Source organism: Somniosus microcephalus, chromosome 3, assembly GCF_052327205.1.
Source record: "Somniosus microcephalus isolate GS21.2 chromosome 3, FLI_Smic_1.0, whole genome shotgun sequence".
NCBI classification, from domain to species: Eukaryota; Metazoa; Chordata; class Chondrichthyes; order Squaliformes; family Somniosidae; genus Somniosus; species Somniosus microcephalus.
In genome coordinates, this window is record NC_140989.1 from 225649784 (window position 1) to 225672643 (window position 22860).

A 22860-nucleotide genomic window follows, 5' to 3' on the forward strand; every position below is an offset into this window, starting at 1 on the left:
TCAGTTCCTCTCCCTCAGGGAGATATCTGTACACTGACTGGTGTCTCTCAGTCCCTCTCCCTCAGGGAGATATCTGTACACTGACTGGTATCTCTCAGTCCCTCTCCCTCATGGAGATATCTGTACACTGACTGGTGTCTCTCAGTCCCTTTCCATCAGGGAGATATCTGTACACTGACTGGTGTCTCTCAGTCCCTTTCCCTCAGGGAGATATCTGTACACTGACTGGTATCTCTCAGTCCCTCTCCCTCAGGGAGATATCTGTACACTGACTGGTGTCTCTCAGTTCCTCTCCCTCATGGAGATATCTGTACACTGACTGGTGTCTCTCAGTCCCTCTCCCTTGGGGAGATACCTGTACACTGACTGGTATCTCTCAGTCCTCTCTCCCTCAGGGAGATATCTGTACACTGACTGGTATCTCTCAGTCCCTCTCCCTCAGGGAGATATCTGTACACTGACTGGTGTCTCTCAGTCCCTTTCCATCAGGGAGATATCTGTACACTGACTGGTGTCTCTCAGTTCCTCTCCCTCAGGGAGATATCTGTACACTGACTGGTATCTCTCAGTCCCTCTCCCTCATGGAGATATCTGTACACTGACTGGTGTCTCTCAGTCCCTTTCCATCAGGGAGATATCTGTACACTGACTGATGTCTCTCAGTCCCTTTCCATCAGGGAGATATCTGTACACTGACTGGTGTCTCTCAGTCCCTCTCCCTCAGGGAGATATCTGTACACTGACTGGTGTCTCTCAGTCCCTTTCCATCAGGGAGATATCTGTACACTGACTGGTGTCTCTCAGTTCCTCTCCCTCAGGGAGATATCTGTACACTGACTGGTATCTCTCAGTCCCTCTCCCTCATGGAGATATCTGTACACTGACTGGTGTCTCTCAGTCCCTTTCCATCAGGGAGATATCTGTACACTGACTGATGTCTCTCAGTTCCTCTCCCTCATGGAGATATCTGTACACTGACTGGTATCTCTCAGTCCCTCTCCCTCAGGGAGATATCTGTACACTGACTGGTGTCTCTCAGTCCCTTTCCATCAGGGAGATATCTGTACACTGACTGGTGTCTCTCAGTTCCTCTCCCTCAGGGAGATATCTGTACACTGACTGGTATCTCTCAGTCCCTCTCCCTCATGGAGATATCTGTACACTGACTGGTGTCTCTCAGTCCCTTTCCATCAGGGAGATATCTGTACACTGACTGATGTCTCTCAGTCCCTTTCCATCAGGGAGATATCTGTACACTGACTGGTGTCTCTCAGTCCCTCTCCCTCAGGGAGATATCTGTACACTGACTGGTATCTCTCAGTCCCTCTCTCTCAGGGAGATATCTGTACACTGACTGGTGTCTCTCAGTCCCCTCTCCCTCAGGGTGATATCTGTACACTGACTGGTATCTCTCAGTCCCTCTCCCTCATGGAGATATCTGTACACTGACTGGTGTCTCTCAGTCCCTCTCCCTTGGGGAGATATCTGTACACTGACTGGTATCTCTCAGTCCCTCTCTCTCAGGGAGATACCTGTACACTGACTGGTGTCTCTCAGTCCCTCTCCCTCAGGGAGATATCTGTACACTGACTGGTATCTCTCAGTCCCTCTCCCTCATGGAGATATCTGTACACTGACTGGTGTCTCTCAGTCCCTCTCCCTCAGGGAGATATCTGTACACTGACTGGTATCTCTCAGTCCCTCTCCCTCAGGGAGATATCTGTACACTGACTGGTATCTCTCAGTCCCTCTCCCTCATGGAGATATCTGTACACTGACTGGTGTCTCTCAGTCCCTTTCCATCAGGGAGATATCTGTACACTGACTGGTGTCTCTCAGTCCCTCTCCCTCAGGGAGATATCTGTACACTGACTGGTATCTCTCAGTCCCTCTCCCTCAGGGAGATATCTGTACACTGACTGGTGTCACTCAGTCCCTTTCCATCAGGGAGATATCTGTACACTGACTGGTGTCTCTCAGTCCCTCTCCCTCAGGGAGATATCTGTACACTGACTGGTGTCTCTCAGTCCCCTCTCCCTCAGGGAGATATCTGTACACTGACTGGTGTCTCTCAGTCCCTCTCCCTCAGGGAGATATCTGTACACTGACTGGTATCTCTCAGTCCCTCTCCCTCAGGGAGATATCTGTACACTGACTGGTGTCACTCAGTCCCTTTCCATCAGGGAGATATCTGTACACTGACTGGTGTCTCTCAGTCCCTCTCCCTCAGGGAGATATCTGTACACTGACTGGTGTCTCTCTAGCCTAGATTAACAGTCATTTTAAATCTTGTGTCCTACTCCAGGTCCTGACCTTGGGGGATGCGTGAAAGCTGGAAATGACCTGCTGAAAACCTCGGTCGATCCACATGTGTTCGGACTGTGAAAGATCTTTGTACGAACAAGAAGGAGGACCAAATTAATACTTGTGTTGATTTGGTAACTGTAGGTTGTCGTTGGTGTATAAGCATGGATTCGTGCTCACTGTCTCTCGCTTTCTCTCTCCAGGGATCTTGGTCTAAATATACACGAGTGCTGCTAAAGAATTTGTTTCTTGGAACATTTGATATGTTTTGTAAATTGAAGAAATGCATTGCTATTTCGTCGCTTTGTGTAATCATCTCACTTTCAAATAAATTTGACTGCTCGATTTTTAACCTGAATGTTTTCGGGTCTGACTGTGGTAGTTGTCAGCATTCAGAGTCGACCAGGCTGCAGTGGGCGGCAGGTGTGCTCTCGCGTAATAAAAGTTGTTAAGTTGGTTAATTATGGGGGGCGGCATCTCGCTGAGGGCTCTTGTCTTTGAAGTGTCGACGTACTCAGGCTTGCAGGCTGAAGAAAGTAGATGAAATTCATGAACGTTAACGGTTGAATACTGAGGCTTCCCATGGGCAAGATATCATTGCTAACGCAGTCAGATGTCGTAAATAAACTGTGCACAAGACAAGCCAAAGGTCCGCTCGCTATCTACTCAAGTGTTGGGAATGGTTAATAGCTCCATACACCTAGATCCCGGGTGTCGGCTTGTTGGAGACTTGGACTGGGATCTTCCATTTCCCTGCTCTTGCCTTGAGCCCCAAGGACAAATCAGGAAATTCATTACCCCCCCCACCACTCCCCCACCCCCATCCCATAATTTTGTGACAGTAAAGGAAGTTGGTGGAAGTTCGAAGGCGGGGGCAGACAGAGGGAATTTCCTGATATACTCTCCCGTCCTGAGCCGGGTCGGTATATTTTATCCCAGTGTTTTTCTGCTGACCGGGATTGATGGGAAAAGTTTTGTTGGTCTACCTATCCTGGAGGAATTCCCTGCACTACATTTAGGTATCAGCCATGGCTCAGTCAGTCTCACTCTCGCCTCTGAGTCAGAAGGTCCAGAGACTCGAGTCCCATAGTCCGGGGCCGACACTCCCGGTGCCAGTACGGCCGCTGCACTGTCGGAGGTGCCGTCTTTCAGATGTGACTTTAAAACAGACTTTGATGTCCACCCTCTGCCCGCTTAGGTGGACATCAAAGATACCACTGCCACTATTTTTAAGAAGAGTGGGGTAGTTCTCCCTTGGGACGAATATTTACCCCTCTACAACACCTGAAAACAGATGATCTGGTCATTTATCACTTTGCTTTTTGTGGGATCTTGCTGTGTGCTAATTGATTGCCGGATTTCCTACATTACAACAGTGACTACACTTCCAAAAAGTACTTCACTGCCTGTAAAACACTTAGGGATGCCCTGAGATAGAGAAAAGCGCTCTATAAATGCAAGACTTTCTTTCCCCTCCAAGTCACCCACCAAAGTCCTTTCTATTGGGGAAGAGAAAGATGGTGGCTGGGTCATGTGACTGCCCCTCTGAACGATCGCGCAGACTAGAAGCGCTTCTGACATTCCTCTTCCCATTTGTTCCGTGGCATCTCGGGCATTCCCTGTCTGGAGAATCTGGTCAGTGACTCCAGGCCTGCGATGGGAAGTAAGTGGGATAAAGACCGACCCTTTTGCTGGTCTGGAGAATGTAGGATCAGGCGGAGGCCATTCAGCCCCTCGAGTCTGTTCGGCCATTCAATGGTTGATCTGTATCTTAACTCCATCTACCCTCCTCGGTTCCGTAACCTTTAATACCCTGGCCTAACCAAAACCTATCAATCTCAGTTTGAAAATTTTCAATTGAACTTCAGCCTCAACAGCTTTTTGGGGCAGAGTGTTCCAGATTTCCACTGTCCTTTGTGTGAAGAAGTGCTTCCTGACATCCCCCCTGAACGGCCTGGCTCTGATTTTAAGATAATTCTCCAACAACAACAACCTGTATTTATATAGCGTCTTTAACATAGTAAAACGTCCCAAGGCACTTCGCAGGAGTGCCATAATTTGACACCGAGTCACATAAGGAGAAATTAGGACAGGTGACCAAAAGCTTGGTCAAAGAGGTAGATTTTAAAGAGCATCTTAAAGGAGGAAAGAGAGGTAGCGAGGTGGAGAGGTTTAGGCAGGGAATTCCAGAGCTTGGGGCCTAGGCAACAGAAGGCACGGCCACCAATCGTTGAGTGATTATAATCAGGGATGCTCAATAGGCCAGAATTAAAGGAACGCAGATATCTTGGGGGGGGTTTGTAGGGCGGGAGGAGATTTCAGAGATTACAGGGGTTTGAAAACAAGGATGAGAATTTTGAAATCGAGGCGTTGCTTAAACGGGAGCCAATGTAGGTCAGCGAGCACAGGGGTGATGGGTGAACGGGACTTGGTGCGAGTTAGGACACGGGCAGCCGAGTTTTGGATGACCTCGAGTTTACATAGGGTAGAATGAGGGAAGCTAGCCAGGAGTGCGTTGGAATTGTCAAGTCTGGAGGGAACAAAGACATGGATGAGGGTTTCAGCAGTGGATGAGCTGAGGCAAGGGCGGAGACGGGCGATGTTATGGAGGTGGAAATAGGCGGTCTTAGTTGTGGCGTGGATATGTGGGCGGAAGCTCATTTCAGGGTCAAATATGACACCAAGGTTGCGAACAATCTGGTTCAGCCTCAGTTGCCAGGGAGAGGGATGGAGTCGGTGGCTAGGGAACGGAGTTTGTGGCAGGGACCGAAAACGCTGGCTTCAGTCCTCCCAATATTTAGTTGGAGGAAATTTCTGCTCATCCAGTACCGGATGTCGGACAAGCAGTCTGACAATTTAGAGAGTGGAGGGGTCGCGAGAGGTGGTGGTGAGGTAGAGCTGGGTGTCGTCAGCGTACATGTGGAAACTGACGCTCCCTTGTCAGTCTGTTTCTCACACACACACAGTGAACGGCCCTTTGATTTTCATTCACATTAGTAGACGCGACCTCAGTTTTCTCGCTTACGTTCGTCCGACGCGGGAAGATGTGTGGAATATAAACCGTGGGAGTGGGTGAAACTATTTTTCGGGGGTGGGGGGGGGGTGGGGCGGGGAGGGCAGGTGGTCAACTGCAGTTTCTCGATGAGATCGCTGAGTGAGAGAACACAGGTCGCATCGACTGGTGGGAGTGGAAATCAAAGGGGCCTTTCGCTGTCCTGCCTGTGTGACTGTCACACTGAAACCCACACTCTCTGCTGCAACCAAACCAGAACTGACCCACTTCAAACTTATTGCACCACTTTCCGTCACCTCAAGATCTGGGTTTGAGCCACAGAGGATTCCGGCAATGCCGAAGGCGGCCATTTGGCCCATTGTGTCTTTTTTTTTAAATTCGTTTATGGGATGTGGGCGTCGCTGGCAAGGCCAGCATTTACTGCCCATCCCTGATTGCCCTTGAGAAGGTGGTGGTGAGCCGCCTTCTTGAACCGCTGCAGTCCGTGTGGTGAAGGTACTCCCACAGTGCTGTTAGGGAGGGAGTTCCAGGATTTTGACCTAGCGACGATGAAGGATTGGTGATATATTTCCAAGTCCAGATGGTGTGTGACATAGAGGGGAACTTTGAGGTGGTGGTGTTCCCATGCGCCTGCTGCCCTTGTCCTTCTAGGTGGAAGAGGTCGCAGGTTTGGGAGGTGCTGCCGAAGAAGCCTTGGAGAGTTACTGCAGTGCTGGCTCTTTGCTAGATCAATCTCAAACTGCACACCCGCTACCGCCTGCCCCCTCCGGCTGGGATCAATCACAGAGCACAGACGGGGTAGGGGGTGGAATCTAGGCCCTTCCTGTGCTGTGTGGGGCTCAGTACCAATTGCAGCCTCCCCCCCGCAACCGCCGCCCGCCCCCGGCTTGGATGCTGAGTCTTGTAGAAGTTCTCCTTTACTTCTTTGTACTCAGTTCCCCCTCACTGTTGTATATTCACAACAGAAATCAGACTTGGGGGCCCTGGGTCTCTCGGCCAGGATTGGCAGGGTTTGGGGGCGTGGCTTGGCGAATCTTTCCGCCTCCCCTCCCCAGTTACAACGAATCGGGGCCTGTGATTTCCCGGCCCACGACCCCGTGGGGAAATCGGCCAGGTTACCCCACCTGGCGGAGTCCGCGTTCGGGATTGGGCAACCCCGTCACACAGAAGCCCCTCCCCCCACCATCCAACCCATTTCCAGCCTCAGGGTCCTTTACAGGCTCCCGCGGCACTTCCACCCCCCTCCCCCCCACTCCCATCCCCCGCCCCCCACACCACCTGGAGTGGGGGAGGGGAGGGGAGGGTAGAGCAGGCCTTGGAGGACTCGGTGTTGCCGTGTAATGTGCAGTTAGAAGGGAGGGAAAGGGGGAGGGTCTCTTTAGCGAGAGAGACTGTGGTAAACCACTGTATTGTATATTGCCACCTCTGGGTGGCGCTGTGTATGGAGGCATGCCTCAGCTGACTCCACCCACCACTGTGTGGGTTTCGTTCAGACTTGTTCAGTCACTCACGAAGAAGCATGGTCTCTTCTTAGCTAATAAAAGCCTTATTCATCTCTTCTTTCGACTCATCATCTCTTCTTCGACTCATCACCTTTTATGAAGTAATTGATAAGCGTATCAATTTTATTAGCTAAAAGTTAAATGGCGACACCTGAGGAGCAACAACAGCAACGGATACAGCAGACATTGCTGAGAGCCCTCAGACCACCACGCCTGGACCTCGACCCTCAAGATGTGGGTGCATCAGCCAAGTTTGAACATTGGCTGAGCTGCTTTGAATCCTTCCTCGCAATCTCACAGGTTACAGAGGAGGATCACAAACTGAAAATTTTGACCGCCCAGGTGAGCCATCAAGTATATATGCTAATCCGGGACTCTAATACGTACGTGGCGGCCCTCGAGCTACTAAAAGGGCAATATACGCGCCCAGTGAACACAATTTACGCCCGACACCTCTTGGGATCCCGCAGGCAGCAACCGGGAGAATCGGTAGGGGCATTTGCACGGGCGCTACTGGCACTCTGCAGAGACTGCGATTGTAAAGCGGTAACGGCTGTGGAGCACGCGCAGGGACTCGCCTGTGATGCCTTCGTCAGGGGCCTCCAGTCAGACCACACCCGGCAGAGACTGCTAGAAAGCAAGGAACCCGACCTGAAGACGGCCATTGCCCTTGCGCTCTCGTTAGAGGAGGCCCACCGAAACCTCGAGGCATACCCCCGTAACGGCGCCGAGACATGGCAATCGAAACCGTGGGACACGGGACCGCCGCCCCCGGCACCAACCGCTGCAGCGACCCAACCGAGACAGCAGCCTCCGGTAAGAACTGCTGCGATGCCCAGTAACCAGGCCCAAAAATGCTATTTCTGTGGCCAGTTAAAACATCCCAGAGCGCACTGCCCAGCTAAGACAGCTACCTGCTCGGGCTGCGGGAAGAAAGGCCATTACGCTAACGCCTGCAAGGGGAAGCCAGCCAGCAGCGCAGCGTGCGGGCCGTGGGAGCAGCCATCTTATCCGCCATTTTGTGTACCCCCGGCCGCATGGCATCCGCCGCCATCGTATCCAACGCACTCAACCGCCATTTCGTCACCGGAACCGACCACCGTCTCGGCGGATGACTATAGTGACTCACTAAGCCACATACTGGCCTCCGTGACGCTGGATCAAGCCCTCCCTCACCATCTATCCAGCTCCATGATGGATATCGCGGTAAACGGCCGCGCCACCAGTTGCCTGATCGACAGCGGGAGCACAGAGAGTTTCGTCCACCCCGACACGGTACGTAGCCACTCCCTCACGATTCTGCCAACGCACCATCGCATTTCTATGGCGTCCAAGTCCCAGTCAATGGACATCAGCGGCTACTGTGTGGTGACCCTGTCAGTAGGGGGCACTGAATATAAAAAATTTAAACTGCTAGTCCTGCCCCGTCTTTGCGCTGCCGTCCTGCTAGGGTTGGATTTTCAGTGCCACCTTAAGAGTGTCACACTAGCATACGGTGGACCCCTCCCCCCACTCACAGTCTGCAACCAACAACTTTTAAATCGCCCGCTGCAAACCACCTGCAGCCTTTCCACATTAAAAGTCCCCCCCCCTCCCCTGTTCGCTAACCTCACCCGCGACTGTAAACCCATCGCTACCAAAAGCAGGCGGTACAGTGCCGGGGACAGAGCTTTTATCAGCTCTGAGGTGGAGCGGCTCTTGAAGGAGGGCATTATCGAAGGTAGCACTAGCCCCTGGCGAGCCCAGGTTGTAGTCGTTAAAACCACTGCAAAACGCCGCATGGTAATCGACTACAGCCAAACCATAAACCGGTACACCCAGCTGGACGCGTACCCCCTCCCTCGCATATCTGATATGGTCAATCAGATTGCGCAATACAAAGTATTCTCCACCATCGACCTTAAGTCAGCGTACCACCAGCTGCCCATCCGCCATGAGGACCGCCAGTATACTGCCTTCGAGGCAAACGGCCGCCTCTACCACTTCCTTAGGGTCCCCTTCGGCGTCACCAACGGGGTTTCGGTCTTCCAAAGGGAGATGGACCGAATGGTTGACCAGAACGCGCTGCGGGCAACCTTCCCCTATTTGGATAACGTCACCATCTGCGGCCACGACCAGCAGGACCACGACGTTAATCTAGCAAATTTCCTCCGTACGGCCCAACGGCTGAACCTAACGTACAATAAGGAAAAATGTATGTTTCACACCAAGCGCCTGGCCATCCTCGGCTGCGTGGTGGAGAACGGAGTCATCGGGCCCGACCCCGACAGAATGCGCCCCCTAATGGAGCTACCCCTTCCCCACTGCCAAAAAGCACTGAAGAGATGCCTGGGGTTTTTCTCCTACTACGCCCAGTGGGTGCCCCTCTATGCAGACAAAGCCAGGCCCCTCATCAAAGCCACCTCCTTCCCCCTGACACCAGAGGCGTGTGCAGCCTTCACTCTTATCAAGAACGATATCGCGAAGGCCGCAATGCACGCGGTGGATGAGTCCATCCCCTTCCAAGTGGAGAGCGATGCCTCCGACTTCGCCCTAGCCGCGACCCTTAACCAGGCGGGCAGACCCGTGGCCTTTTTCTCAAGGACCCTCCAGGGCCCCGAGACGAGACACTCCTCCGTCGAAAAGGAGGCCCAGGCTATTGTAGAAGCGGTGCGTCACTGGAGGCATTACCTGGCCGGGAAACGATTTACCCTGCTCACTGACCAGCGTTCAGTAGCTTTTATGTTTAATAATAAGCAGAGGGGTAAAATCAAGAACGACAAGATCTTGAGGTGGAGAATCGAACTCTCCACCTACAATTATGATATCTTGTATCGGCCAGGGAAACTCAATGAGCCCCCAGATGCCCTATCACGTGGTACATGCGCCAACGCGCAGAGTGATAGGCTGCAGTCCCTCCACAATGACCTCTGCCACCCGGGGGTCACCAGGTTTTTCCATTTTATCAAATCCCATAACCTGCCCTACTCCATCGAGGAGGTCAGGACCATGACCAAGAGCTGCCAAATCTGCGCCGAGTGCAAACCGCACTTCTATAGGCCGGACAGAGCAAGCCTGATCAAGGCCACCCGCCCCTTCGAACGCCTGAGCGTCGATTTTAAAGGGCCCCTCCCCTCCGCTGACCGCAATGTGTACTTCCTCAACATAGTTGATGAGTACTCCCGTTTCCCCTTTGCCATCCCTTGCCCAGACATGACCAGTACCACGGTCATCAAGTGTCTGAATGACATCTTCGCTCTGTTCGGGTTCCCCAGCTATATACATAGCGACAGGGGCTCATCGTTCATGAGCGACGAACTTCGGCAGTACCTGCTAACAAGAGGTATCGCCACGAGCAGGACCACCAGTTACAACCCCCGGGGGAACGGCCAGGTGGAAAGGGAGAACGCGACGGTTTGGAAGGCAGTCCTCTTAGCACTAAAATCTAAGGGCCTTCCGACCTCCCGCTGGCAGGAGGTCCTCCCTGCAGCACTCCACTCCATTCGGTCACTGCTTTGTACTGCCACTAATGCGACCCCTCATGAGAAAATGTTCGTTTTCCCCCGGAAGTCTACATCGGGAACCTCGCTACCGGCATGGTTGACTTCTCCTGGGCCCGTCCTACTGCGGAGGCACGTGAGGACGCATAAAACGGACCCCCTGGTCGAGCGGGTGCACCTCCTACACGCCAACCCCCAGTATGCCTGGGTGACATACCCAGACGGGCGGGAGGACACAGTCTCCATACGAGATCTCGCACCCTCGGGTACCCCTGAATTACCACCGTTATCCCCCTTACCACCGTTATCCCCCTTACCACTGTTATCCCCCACCACCCCTCCCAACCCAACCCCTGCAGACGGCATGCCAAAGCCCCAGGAATCTTCGCCAACCACCCAGACACCAGACCCGACGTCGGATGCTGCAACACCACCGCTGCCACCACGACGATCAGGACGTCAGACAAGGCCTCCTGATAGACTTAACTTGTAGTACCCTTCACCCTGCCGGACTTCACATTAAACAAGGGGTGAATGTGGTAAACCACTGTATTGTATATTGCCACCTCTGGGTGGCGCTGTGTATGGAGGCATGCCTCAGCTGACTCCACCCACCACTGTGTGGGTTTCGTTCAGACTTGTTCAGTCACTCACGAAGAAGCATGGTCTCTTCTTAGCTAATAAAAGCCTTATTCATCTCTTCTTTCGACTCATCATCTCTTCTTCGACTCATCACCTTTTATGAAGTAATTGATAAGCGTATCAGAGACACAAGCACCCACCCGCCCCCAACCCCCCCCCCCCACTCACCGATGGCAAGCAGCTCATGGAGAGGTAGGTGAGAAGGTTGGACATCCCTCACTGCCAGTGTGAGGAAGAAGCTTAGTGACCTGGTCAGGTCAGGCAAGGTAAGACGAACCAAGCAGGAGGTCCATTAACACATCGTAGGAAGCAGCATCTGCTTATCGCGCTCTCTTAAAGGACCCAAGATGGTCGCAAGCTGCACTGCCCCCAAACACAGGCCTCGGCCTGTACCTCAGGAGAGGCTCCAGCCCCTCCTGTTCAGCCTTCACTCATTTTAGGGGCAGCCTCCTTCTGTGGGACTCTGTCCCTTAGAATTTGGAACCTCAGCTCACTACCAGCAGAGGGTGAAAGGTGAGTGTCTGACCCACTGCCCCCTACCCAGTCCTCCATCTGTGAGAGAGGTGACCTTCACACCCCTCTGTCTGGGGCTGGATTTGACCCCAGATCCCAGAGGGTGAAAGGTCAGTGTCTGACCCACTGCCCCCTACCCAGTCCTCCATCTGTGAGAGAGGTGACCTTCACACCCCTCTGTCTGGGGCTGGATTTGACCCCAGATCCCAGAGGGTGAAAGGTCAGTGTCTGACCCACTGCCCCCTACCCAGTCCTCCATCTGTGAGAGAGGTGACCTTCACACCCCTCTGTCTGGGGCTGGATTTGACCCCAGATCCCAGAGGGTGAAAGGTCAGTGTCTGACCCACTGCCCCCTACCCAGTCCTCCATCTGTGAGAGAGGAGACCTTCACACCCCTCTGTCTGGGGCTGGATTTGACCCCAGATCCCAGAGGGTGAAAGGTCAGTGTCTGACCCACTGCCCCCTACCCAGTCCCCTGAATCTGTGAGGAATTTCTTCTTCGGCCATTTTTAAGGCACTGTTTTGTTGTTTAGTTAAAGTGCACGGAATGACCGTACGTGAGCTGCTCACGTGACCTGCTCACCAGGCAGTCAGGGCCGGAATGTGCAGGTAGGACAGGGATCATTTCACTTCCTGTTGTCCTGTGTTGGCATCAGTAGATGGTGCTGCTCCATCAATATTAACAGTTCCATTTGTGAGAGAGAGAAAGATGGATAGATACAGAACGACGGTAGATAGAGAGAGAGAGAGAGAGAGAGAGAGACAGAGATATAGAGAGAGAGATGGGGAGATATAGCGAGAGAGAGATGGAGAGCTATATAGAGAGAGATGGAAAGATATGGAGAGAAACAGAGAAATATAGAGAAACGAAGATATAGAGATATGGAGAGGTATAGAGAAACGGCCTAGAGAGATGGAGAGATATAGAGAGATGGAGAACTATAGACAGGCAGAGAGATATGGAGAGACGGAGTGATAGAGAGAGACAGAGAGATAGAGAGAGACTGGGAGATAGAGACGGAGAGATAGAAAGAGATGGAGAGATAGAGACTGAGAGATAGAGATGGAGACATAGAGAGATGGGTAGATACAGATAGATCGAGAGATGAATAGTAATCCCACAGACCGTTGTTTACAGGCTCCTCACCCCTCACTCCCCTCCCACCGCTCCCCCCCCCACCCCCGCCCCCACACTCCCCCTATCCCACAGACAGGCACTCTCCTGGTAAAATGAACAGATGAGAATTGCCCTTTTCCCAAAAGGTTTAACATAAATTACAAAAAAAAAATGTTTTAAACCTCCCTGTGGAAGATGACTCCTCACTTGGGTACCAGTACATTGAGGAGCCAACTAGGGAACAGGCTATCCTAGATTGGGTATTGTGCAATGAGAAGGGGTTAATTAATAATCTTGTTGTGCGGGGTCCTTTAGGAAAGAGTGACCATAACATGATAGAATTCTTCATTAAAATGGAAAGTGAAGAAGTCCAATCCGAAACTAGAGTCCTAAATCTAAACAAAGAAACTACGATGGTATGAGGAGTGAGTTGGCTATGATAGATTGGGGAGCTTCATTAAAAGGCATGACGGTGGATAGGCAATGGCTAACATTTAAGGAACGAATGCATGAATTGCAACAGTTATATATTCCTTTCTGGCGCAAAAACACAAAAGGAAAAGCAGCCCAACAATGGCTAACAAAAGAAATTAAGGATAGTATTAGATCCAAAGAGGAGTCATATAAAGTTGCCAGAAAAAGTAGCAAGCTTGAGGCTTGGGAGCAGTTTAAAGTTCAGCAAAAAAGGACCAAGTGATTGATTAGGAGGGGGAAAATAGAGTATGAGCGTAAACTTGCAAGGAACATAAAAGCGGATTGTAAAAGCTTCTACAAGTATGTAAAAAGAAAAAGATTAGTGAAGACAAATGTAGGTCCCTTACAGGAGAATTTATAATGGGGAACAAGGAAATGGAAAACAATTAAACAAATACTTTGGTTCTGTCTTCACGGAAAAGGACACAAATAACTTCCCAGAAATGCTAGGGAACCAAGGGTCTCGTGAGAAGGAGAAATTAAAGGAAATTAGTATTAGTAAAAAAATAGTGCTGGAAAAATTAATGCGACTGAAAGCTGATAAATCCCCAGGGCCTGATAATCTGTATCCCAGAGTACTAAAAGAGGTAGCCATGGAAATAGTGGATGCATTGGTTGTCATCTTCCAAAATTCTATAGATTATGGAACAGTTCCTGCAGATTGGAGGGTGGCAAATGTAACCCCACTATTTAAAAAGGAAGGAGAGAGAAAACAGGGAACTACAGGCCAGTTAGCCTAACATCAGTAGTAGGGAAAATGCTAGAGTCTATTATAAAGGATGTGATAACAGGGCATTTAGAAAATATCAACGGGATTAGACAAAGTCAACATGGATTTATGAAAGGGAAATCGTGTTTGACAAACCTACTGGAAATTTTTGAGGATGTAACTGATACAATAGATAAGGGAGAACCAGTGGATGTGGTGTATTTGGATTTTCAGAAGGCCTTTGATAAAGTCCCACATAAGAGGTTAGTGTGCAAAATTAAAGCACATGGGATTGGGGGTAATATACTGGCATGGATTGAAAATTGATTAACAGACAGGAAACAGAGAGTAGGAATAAATGGGTCTTTTCAGGGTGGCAGGCGGTGACTAGTGGGGTACCGCAGGGATCAGTGCTTGGGCCCCAGCTATTCACAATATATATCAATGGTTTGGATGAGGGAACCAAATGTAATATTTCCAATTTTGCTGACAACACGAAACCTTATTTAAAAAGGGCAGTAGACAGAAGGCTGGAAACTATAGCCTAACATCTGTGGTAGGTAAAATTTTGGAGTCCATTATTAAGGAGACAGTAACAGGACATTTGGATAATCATAATTTAATAGGACAAAGTCAGCATGGTTTTATGAAGGGGAAGTCATGTTTGACAAATTTGCTGGAGTTCTTTGAGGAAGTAACATATAGGGTGGATAAAGGGGAACCAGTGGACGTAGTGTATTTAGACTTCCAAAAGGCATTTGACAAGGTGCCACACAAAAGATTATTGCTTAAGATAAAAAATCACGGGATTGGGGGTAATATTCTGGCATGGATAGAGGATTGGCTATCTAACAGAAGGCAGAGAGTTGGGATAAATGGTTCATTCTCAGACTGGCAATCAGTAACTAGTGGTGTTCCGCAGGGGTCAGTGCTGGGTCCCCAACTCTTTACAATCTATATTAACGATTTGGAGGAGGGGACCGAGTGTAACATATCAAAGTTTGCAGATGATACTAAGATGGGAGGGAAAGTAGTGAGTGAGGAGGACATAAAAAACCTGCAAGGGGACATAGACAGGCTAAGTAAGTGGGCAGAGATTTGGCAGATGGAATACAATACTGGAAAGTGTGAGGTTATGCACTTTGGCAGGAAAAATCGTAGAGCAAGTTATTATCTTAATGGCAAGAAACTGGAAAGTACTGAAATATAAAGGGATCTGGGGGGTCCTGGTGCACGAAACTCAAAAGGTTAGTATGCAGGTGCAGCAAGTGATTAAGAAGGCCAATGGAATGTTGGCTTTCATTGCTAGGGGGATAGAATATAAAAATAGGGAGGTATTGCTTCAGTTGTACAAGGTATTGGTGAGACCGCACCTGGAATACTGCATACAGTTTTGGTGTCCATACTTAAGAAAAGACATACTTGCTCTCGAGTCGGTACAAAGAAGGTTCACTCGGTTAATCCCGGGGATGAGGGGATGGACATATGAGGAGAGGTTGAGTAGATTGGGACTCTACTCATTGGAGTTCAGAAGAATGAGAGGCGATCTTATTGAAACATATAGGCCTAGAAATTCAGTTGGGCGCGCCAGCCGTTAGCGCCTTAGGGGGAGTAGATCTCGAGCGCTAGGCGCTTATCGCCCGGGCGCAGCGCGATCTGCGCCTCTCCCCAACTTCAGGACACATTTAGCGCCGGCGCAAAGTCTTAGCGCGCGCCCTGCTGCGCGCGCAGATCATGACGTCATTTAATAGTGCAACGCCCTTTGTGCGTCCCAAACCGGAACTTCACTCGCGCCGGCCCATTGTGCGCCGGGTGTCCCGAGCGACTGTGAAGTGGAACGGTACACAGGCCAGCCGGGCCGGGGGGAGCGCTAATTAAAGGGCACTTACCCAGCAGTATAAAGGCCAGCCATTTTGCAGCATTCACTCTTGTGCAACGGTTTTTTGGACAGAGACCAAGGAGGAGAGTTTACTGGTTTGGAACAACACTTGGACAGGTATTTTTGGCTCAGGCCAGAGCTTACCAATTATCTTAGCCTTCATTCAGAGCTCAGTGTTTGCCAGCATATAATGGGGGCTGCATTGGGTGGCAACGCTGAATTTCAGCCTTATGCCAGCAGGGCTTACAGACGCCGTGAGAGAGTGGCAGCCCTGGCTAGACGCAGAGGGGCCAACAGGCGTCGCCAACTGAGGCCTTACCCACGCAGGATATACCGCCAGCAGACCTCCTATCTGACCATGTCTGCCGCGATGTGTGTTAGGAGGCTGCGATTCCGAAGGGAGGTGGTTACAGACATCTGCCGGCTGCTTCAGAGAGATCTGCAGCCACAGCTGATGCGCAGGACGTCTCTGTCGGTGGCAGTGAAGGTGACGGTGGCTCTCAACTTCTATGCCTCCGGCTCCTTCCAATCCGCTACTGGGGACATCGCTAACATCTCCCAGTTCGCCGTGCATTGCTGCATCCGCCAGGTGACCGAAGCCCTTTTCAGAAGGAGACATCAATTCATCTCCTTCCCCATGACCCTGGACAAGCAGCAGCAGCGTGCAGTGGGGTTTGCAAGAATAGCGGGCTTCCCCATGGTGCAGGGCGCCATTGACTGCACGCATGTGGCTTTGCGGGCACCTCTTGAGCATGCCGAGGATTACCGCAACCGGAAGGGCTACCATTCCCTCAATGTACAGCTGGTGTGTGACCACAGGCAGCGCATCCTAGCTGTCAATGCCCGCTTTCCAGGCAGCAGCCACGATGCCTTTATCCTGCGACAGACAACTGTGGCTGACATGTTCCAGGCACAGCCTCCCCCAAGAGGATGGCTTATCGGGGACAAAGGCTATTCTTTGTGTACCTGGCTCATGACCCCGCTCCGCGCGCCCACGACCCCTGCTGAAGAGGCATACAACGAGAGCCATCAAGCGACGAGGAACCTCATAGAACAAACAATCGACGTGCTCAAGCAACGGTTCCACTGTCTCGACCGCTCTGGGGGAGCCCTCCAGTATTCGCAGGATCGAGTCTCCCAATTCGTCGTCGTTTGCTGCATGCTGCACAACCTGGCTATCCGCAGGACTCAGGCACTGCCACCTCACGTTGGACCACCACCTCAGGAGGAGCATGAGGATGACGAGGACGAGGAGTACCAGCCCAGGAGGGACGCACAAGGTCCAAGGGCCGCCCGTCGTCGGCTTATTGAACGTCACTTCTAGGCCCCCTGTCAGGGAATGGCTTGTGCCAATGATAGAACATGATTGCAGCTGCTCCGCAAGCCCTCAGCCGGTTAAGGCAACAAACACTTCAAAGATCAAACATGGACAATGTGAATAAATAAAATGCTTTATTGTACAAACTCTGGGCCCTTCCCACATGAAAACCAAAAACAGAGGAAACCCCCAAAAAACACTCAAACACATTACTCGCTCCCACAACCTGGGGAGGATTAACAAAATAGGGCAACTAAAATGGCCGTCATTCTCGGCCTTCGTCCAAAACAAACATCACATCATCGGCCTTCAAAAAACAAACATCCAATTCTCGGCCTCAAGAAACAAACACAAATGGCCACACATTCGACTATTTGGCCCGCTAGGGCGATGCCTTGGCCATCTTTGGGTGGCCCCTGCCCGCCCTGCTGCTCCGCCTCAAAGTAAGGCCATTGGCTGCTGCAAGGCTGGGGGCAGGCTCCTGAGGGGCACATGTCGTGACGGCAGATGCCCTTGGGGGTCGGCCTAGTCGAGGTCTGGGCGTCGAGCGGCCGGCTGTTGATTGCTGCAGCTGTGGCTGGCCAGCATCAGTCGCTGCAGCAGCTCCTGGCAGCTCCACTGGGGGAGTGGCAGTGGCGGCTGGAGGAATGGCGGCAAGCTGGCGGATGGCAGGCGCTCGCTGGTCGCCTGAGACACTGGCACTCGCCTGGGCCAGCACTGCAGCATGCGCACCAATCTGCCGAGGGACAGACCGATGTGCTGCTGCAGCGCGCCGGGTGCCCTGGCGATGCCTGGCTGACACAGCGAGTGTGGCAGCAGTGAGTGCCCGTGTTGACCTGTTCACTGACCGCAGCAGAGCAGCCAGTGACTGGACGGCACCACTAATCACCTGGCCAGTCGCTGAAAGATCTGCCCGGTATTCCGCCCAACTGGTGGCCTCTAAGGGCCCGAACTCGGCCACACTCCGAGAGAGGGAATCGATGGACTCAGGCAACCGTGCCACTGCCGCCATGAGCTCCGTGTGCCGGCGCTCCGAGTCCGCAGACAAGTCTTCGAGGCGTTCCATCTCCTCGGCGAAGAGCATCTCCTGACTGGAGGCCGGACTCTCCCTCTGGGGAGAAGGCCGCCGAGCTGGCCGACCCTTCCTGCGTTGCTGGAGGCCGCTGGGCCCAGCAATTGGACTCCCCTCCGACGCATCCCCCCTCTGGGGAGAAGGCCGCCGAGCTTCCACCCCCCTCCCGCCTTTCTGCAGCACGCAGGTCCCAGGAACTCCCGTCCCCTTCGACACTTCCGCCACGCTGCCCTCCAGGGAAGACGTGTCCCCTACATTGGCCTGGGTGGCCGCGGCTGAGGGTTCCCCTGATGGGCCGCCTTCCTCTTGCTCCTCCTCCTGCTCCTCCTCGGAGGGTCTGTCACTGGCAAGTTGAGGGACCTCCTCTTGACCATCTGAAAGCAGGAAGGCACAAGAGTAGCTTTAGAGTGAGGAGAGGGCGTCAGTGCGGGATGCATGAATGGTGGCATTCAGCGCATTGGTCGGACAGTGGCAAAGGATGTAGATCTGATGCGCAAGTGGGACGAGAGAGGTGCAAAAGGTGATGTCCTTACCATTGCTTCCCAGAACAGGGTCGGCATCTCCACATGCAACGGGCCCAATCACCCGGCGACCCATGAGGCGCTCCACGCGATGTTGCAGGTCGGTGAGTGGCTGGATATGGGGTCGTCCTCTCCCGGTCGCAGTCCGGCTCTTGCGATTATTTGCCAGCTTGGCCTGCAAGAGAAAGGACGGCCTCTAAGTACAGTGTGTCACCGTGATCTTGTGTGCACTGCCTCCCATGGTGGAATAGCCTGGCCAGTGTGTCGCCATGATCTGGTGTGCACTGCCTCCCATGGTGGAATAGCCTGGCCAGTGTGTCGCCATGATCTGGTGTGCACTGCCTCCCATGGTGGAATAGCCTGGCCAGTGTGTCGCCATGATCTGGTGTGCACTGCCTCCCATGGTGGAATAGCCTGGCCAGTGTGTCGCCATGATCTTGTGTGCACTGCCTCCCATGATGGAATAGCCTGGCCAGTGTGTCGCCATGATCTGGTGTGCACTGCCTCCCATGGTGGAATAGCTTGGCCAGTGTGTTCAGTGCAGAATGTGCAATTGATGCTCATGCCTGTGCCATAGCTGCTGGATGAAGGCTGGCCATTAGAGCTTTCAGGTCCCTTTGCCCATAATGTGAGGTGCACATGCAAGGATGAGGAGGTCATTGGAAAGGGTACTCACCCTGACAATGCGTGTGAGGTAATTTAACTTTTTGCGGCATTGGGCACTGGTCCTGGGGCCGTCGCTGTTGGCTGACAGCTTGCTGGCGACATGCCTCCAGGCTCTCCTGTAGACGCGGACCGTCGCCTTCTTGCCATTGTCCGGGTACAAAACATGGCGCCTCTTCTCCACAGCAGCAAGCAGCACACTCAGATCACGCTCTGAGAAGCGCTGCGCACGTTCACGGGCCTTCTCCATGTCGTCAGGCGCTATTTGGGTCCAGCAGCAGTGTTCAGGCCTAGCTGGAGGGCTCCACTATCCAGGGCGTGGCAGCAGACACAGTCGACCCTTCCCCCTTAAGAGCTGGCCGGCGCCAGGGTGTCTGCTGTCAGTCACGAGATGGCCGCACCTGCGCTGCGCCCGGCCTTGGCGCTATCGATCACCACCTCCGGCTTAGCGCCCAAAGAGAGGCGTCCAACAGCAGTTTTAGCGCTCGCCCGAACTAGTAGGGCGAAGCTAATGAATATCGGAGAAGTGGCCTAGATTTGGCGGCGGCCGCAAACTTTAGCGGACGCCCCACTTTAGCGCCCCAAAAGTGGCGTCAATGAATTTCTAGGCCATAAGGTTGTGAAGGGGTTGGATCGGGTGGATGCGGGGAGGATGTTCCCGATGATGGGTGAAACTGGAACTAGGGGGCATAGCCTTAGAATAAGGGGCTGCTCTTTCAAAACTGAGATGAGGAGGAACTACTTCACTCAGAGGGTGGTAGGTCCATGGAATATGCTGCCCCAAAAAGCTGTAGAAGCTACATCATTACATAAATTTAAAACAGAAATAGACAGTTTCCTAGAAGTAAAAGGAATTAAGGGTTACGGGGAGCGGGCAGGAATTTGGACATGAGTCTAGGTTCGGATCGGACATGGCCCTGTGGGTAGCGGAGCGGGCCCAGGGGCCGTGCAGCCTGATCCTGCTCCTATTTCGTGTGTCTAATTCTGTTAGATTCAGGAGATGGTTCTGTGATAGTAGATTGGCGGTTAGGATCAGATCAGCCATGATCTTATTGAATGGAGGAGCAGGCTCGAGGGGCCGATTGGCCTACTCCTGCTCCTGTTTCTTATGTTCTTATGTTCTTATGTTAGGTGGGATTGTGAGTTGTGAGGAGGATGCAAAGTGGCTTCAAGGCGATTTAGACAAGTTGAGTGAGTGGGCAAATACATGGCAGATGCAGTATAATGTGGATAAATCTGAAGTTATCCACTTCAATAGGAAAAACAGAAAGGTAGAGTATTATTTAAATGGGGCTAGATTGGGAAATGCTGATGTACAGAGGGACCTGGGTGTCCTTGTACATCAGTCACTGAAAGCAAACATGCAGGTGCAGCAAACAGTTAGGAAGGCAAATGGTATGTTGGCCTTCATTGCAAGAGGATTTGAGTACAGGAGCAAGGATGTCTTACTACAGTTGTACAGGGCCTTGGTGAGACCACACCTGGAGTACTGTGTGCAGTTTTGGTCTCCTTACCTAAGAAAGGATATACTTGCCATGGAGGGAGTGCAGCAAAGGTTCACCAGACTGATTCCTGGGATGGCAGGACTGTCGTATGAGAAGAGATTGGGTCGACTAGGCCTGTATTCACTAGAGTTTAAAAGAATGAGAGGGGACCTCATTGAAACGTATAAAATTCTGACAGGGCTAGACAGACTGGATGCTGGGAGGATGTTTCCCCTGGCTGGGGGTGTCTAGAACGAGGGGTCACAGTCTCAGGATACAGGGTAGGACATTTAGGACTGAGATGAGGAGAAATGTCTTCACTCAGAGGGTGGTGAACCTGTGGAATTCTCTACCACAGAAGGCTGTGGAGGTCAAGTCACTGAATATATTTAAGAAGGAGATAGATAGATTTCTAGACACAAAAGGCATCAAGGGGTATGGGGAGAGAGCGGGAATATGGTATTGAGATAGATGATCAGCCATGATCATATTGAATGGCGGAGCAGGCTCGAGGGGCTGAATGGCCTACTCCTGCTCCTATTTTTCTATTTTTCTATGTTTCTATGTTTCTATGTTTCTATGGTATGTGTTCCACGGACTCTGGATGCCCTCCTGTGCACTGTACTGTTGGAGGTTCCGTGATTCGGATGCCACGTTAAATCTATGCCCCCTTCTGCTCTCCCATGGCTACTATTGGAAGTAGAGCGGGGGAGTTTTCCCCTGTGTCCTGGGCTAATATTTATCCCTCAACTAACAGGAGGAGGCCAGCCCCTCAAACCTGTTACATAGGAACAGGAGGAGGCCATTCAGCCCCTCGAACCTGTCACATAGGAACAGGAGGAGGCCATTCAGCCCCTCGGGCCTGTTACATAGGAACAGGAGGAGGCCATTCAGCCCCTCGAGCCTGTTCCGCCATTCATTTAGATCATTGTATCTGAACTGCATCTACCAGCCTTGGATCCGTAACCCTGCCTAACAAAAATCTATCAATCGAAATTTTCAATCGACCTCCCCCAGCCTCAACAACTTTCTTGGGGAAGAGTTTTCCAGATTTCCACTACCCTTTGTGTGAAGAAGTGCTTCCCGACATCACCCCTGAACGGCCTGGCTCTGATATTAAGATCATTAACCCTTGCTCTGGACTCCCACACCAGAGGAAATAATTTCTCTCTGTCTACCCTATTGACTTCTTTAATCATCTTAAAACACCTCGCTTAGACCACCCCTTAACTTTCTATACAACCATGGGTTTGGCTGCAGTTTTTTTTCATTCGTTTATGGGATCAGAGCGTCGCTGGCAAGGCCAGCATTTATTGCCCATCCTTAATTGCCCCTTGAGAAGGTGGTGGTGAGCCACCTTCTTGAACCGCTGCAGTCCGTGTGATGAAGGTACTCCCACAGTGCTGTTACAGTGGGAAGGGACTGGGCCTGTTGTGATTCTGGATTCCACCCAACTCTGCTTTTAAAGTTTGTCTGCAGTTTAGGAGGGAGCAGCCCTGTGATTTTGGATGAGCTCGGAAGCCCCCCTCGCTTGGCCCCCCTGTTTTACAAGCAGGAATTCCTGGCCTGGGATAGAGTGCTTGGTGCCCCTTTGATTCGGGGGGCGAGCCAGGGAGCGTGTTGATCATTCTGTACAAAGGCAGCATTGGACATGCAAGGATGTGAGATTCACAATACCACCAAAGAGGGCGGGAGATCAGCTCCAGCCACAGTGCTGGATGAATGGCCAGTCCCCAATTAACCTCCGATAGTGCCAAATACAAGAGAAACAACAACAGGCTACATATATATAGTGCCTTTACCATAGTAAAACATCCCAAGGCGCTTCACAGGAGTGTAACAAAGATTACCACCCAGCCACCTAAGGAGACGTTCTTCTCTTCTTCTTAGGCAGTCCCTGGGAACCGAGGATGACTTGCTTCCACATTAACAATGAGTTCTCAGGTGACTGATGAGGCCAATGCGGCACCTACAGTCTCTGTCACAGGTGGGGAAGACGGTGGTTGAAGGGGCGGGAGGGTGGGGTGCTTGGGTTGACGTGCACTCCTTGCACTTGGCTTCCTCTTTCTCCCGGCGAAGAGACTCGAGGTGTTCGGCGCCTTCCCGGATGCTTCTCCTCCACTTTGTGTGGTCTTGGGCCAGGGATTCCCAGGTGTCGGTGGGGGATGTT

General features: G+C 51.9%; 1 protein-coding gene across 1 annotated transcript in view; it reads left to right on the plus strand.

Annotated features, from left to right (window-relative positions):
• The window catches only part of LOC147121739 (von Willebrand factor A domain-containing protein 5A-like), a 94377-nt gene extending 91732 nt beyond the window's left edge, over positions 1–2645 (plus strand). Inside the window, 1 exon segment of the mRNA XM_085977994.1 lies at positions 2306–2645. Coding sequence (XP_085834120.1) covers positions 2306–2385 — 80 coding nt within the window. The 3' untranslated portion in view covers positions 2386–2645.
• The last annotated feature ends 20215 nt before the right edge of the window (positions 2646–22860 follow it).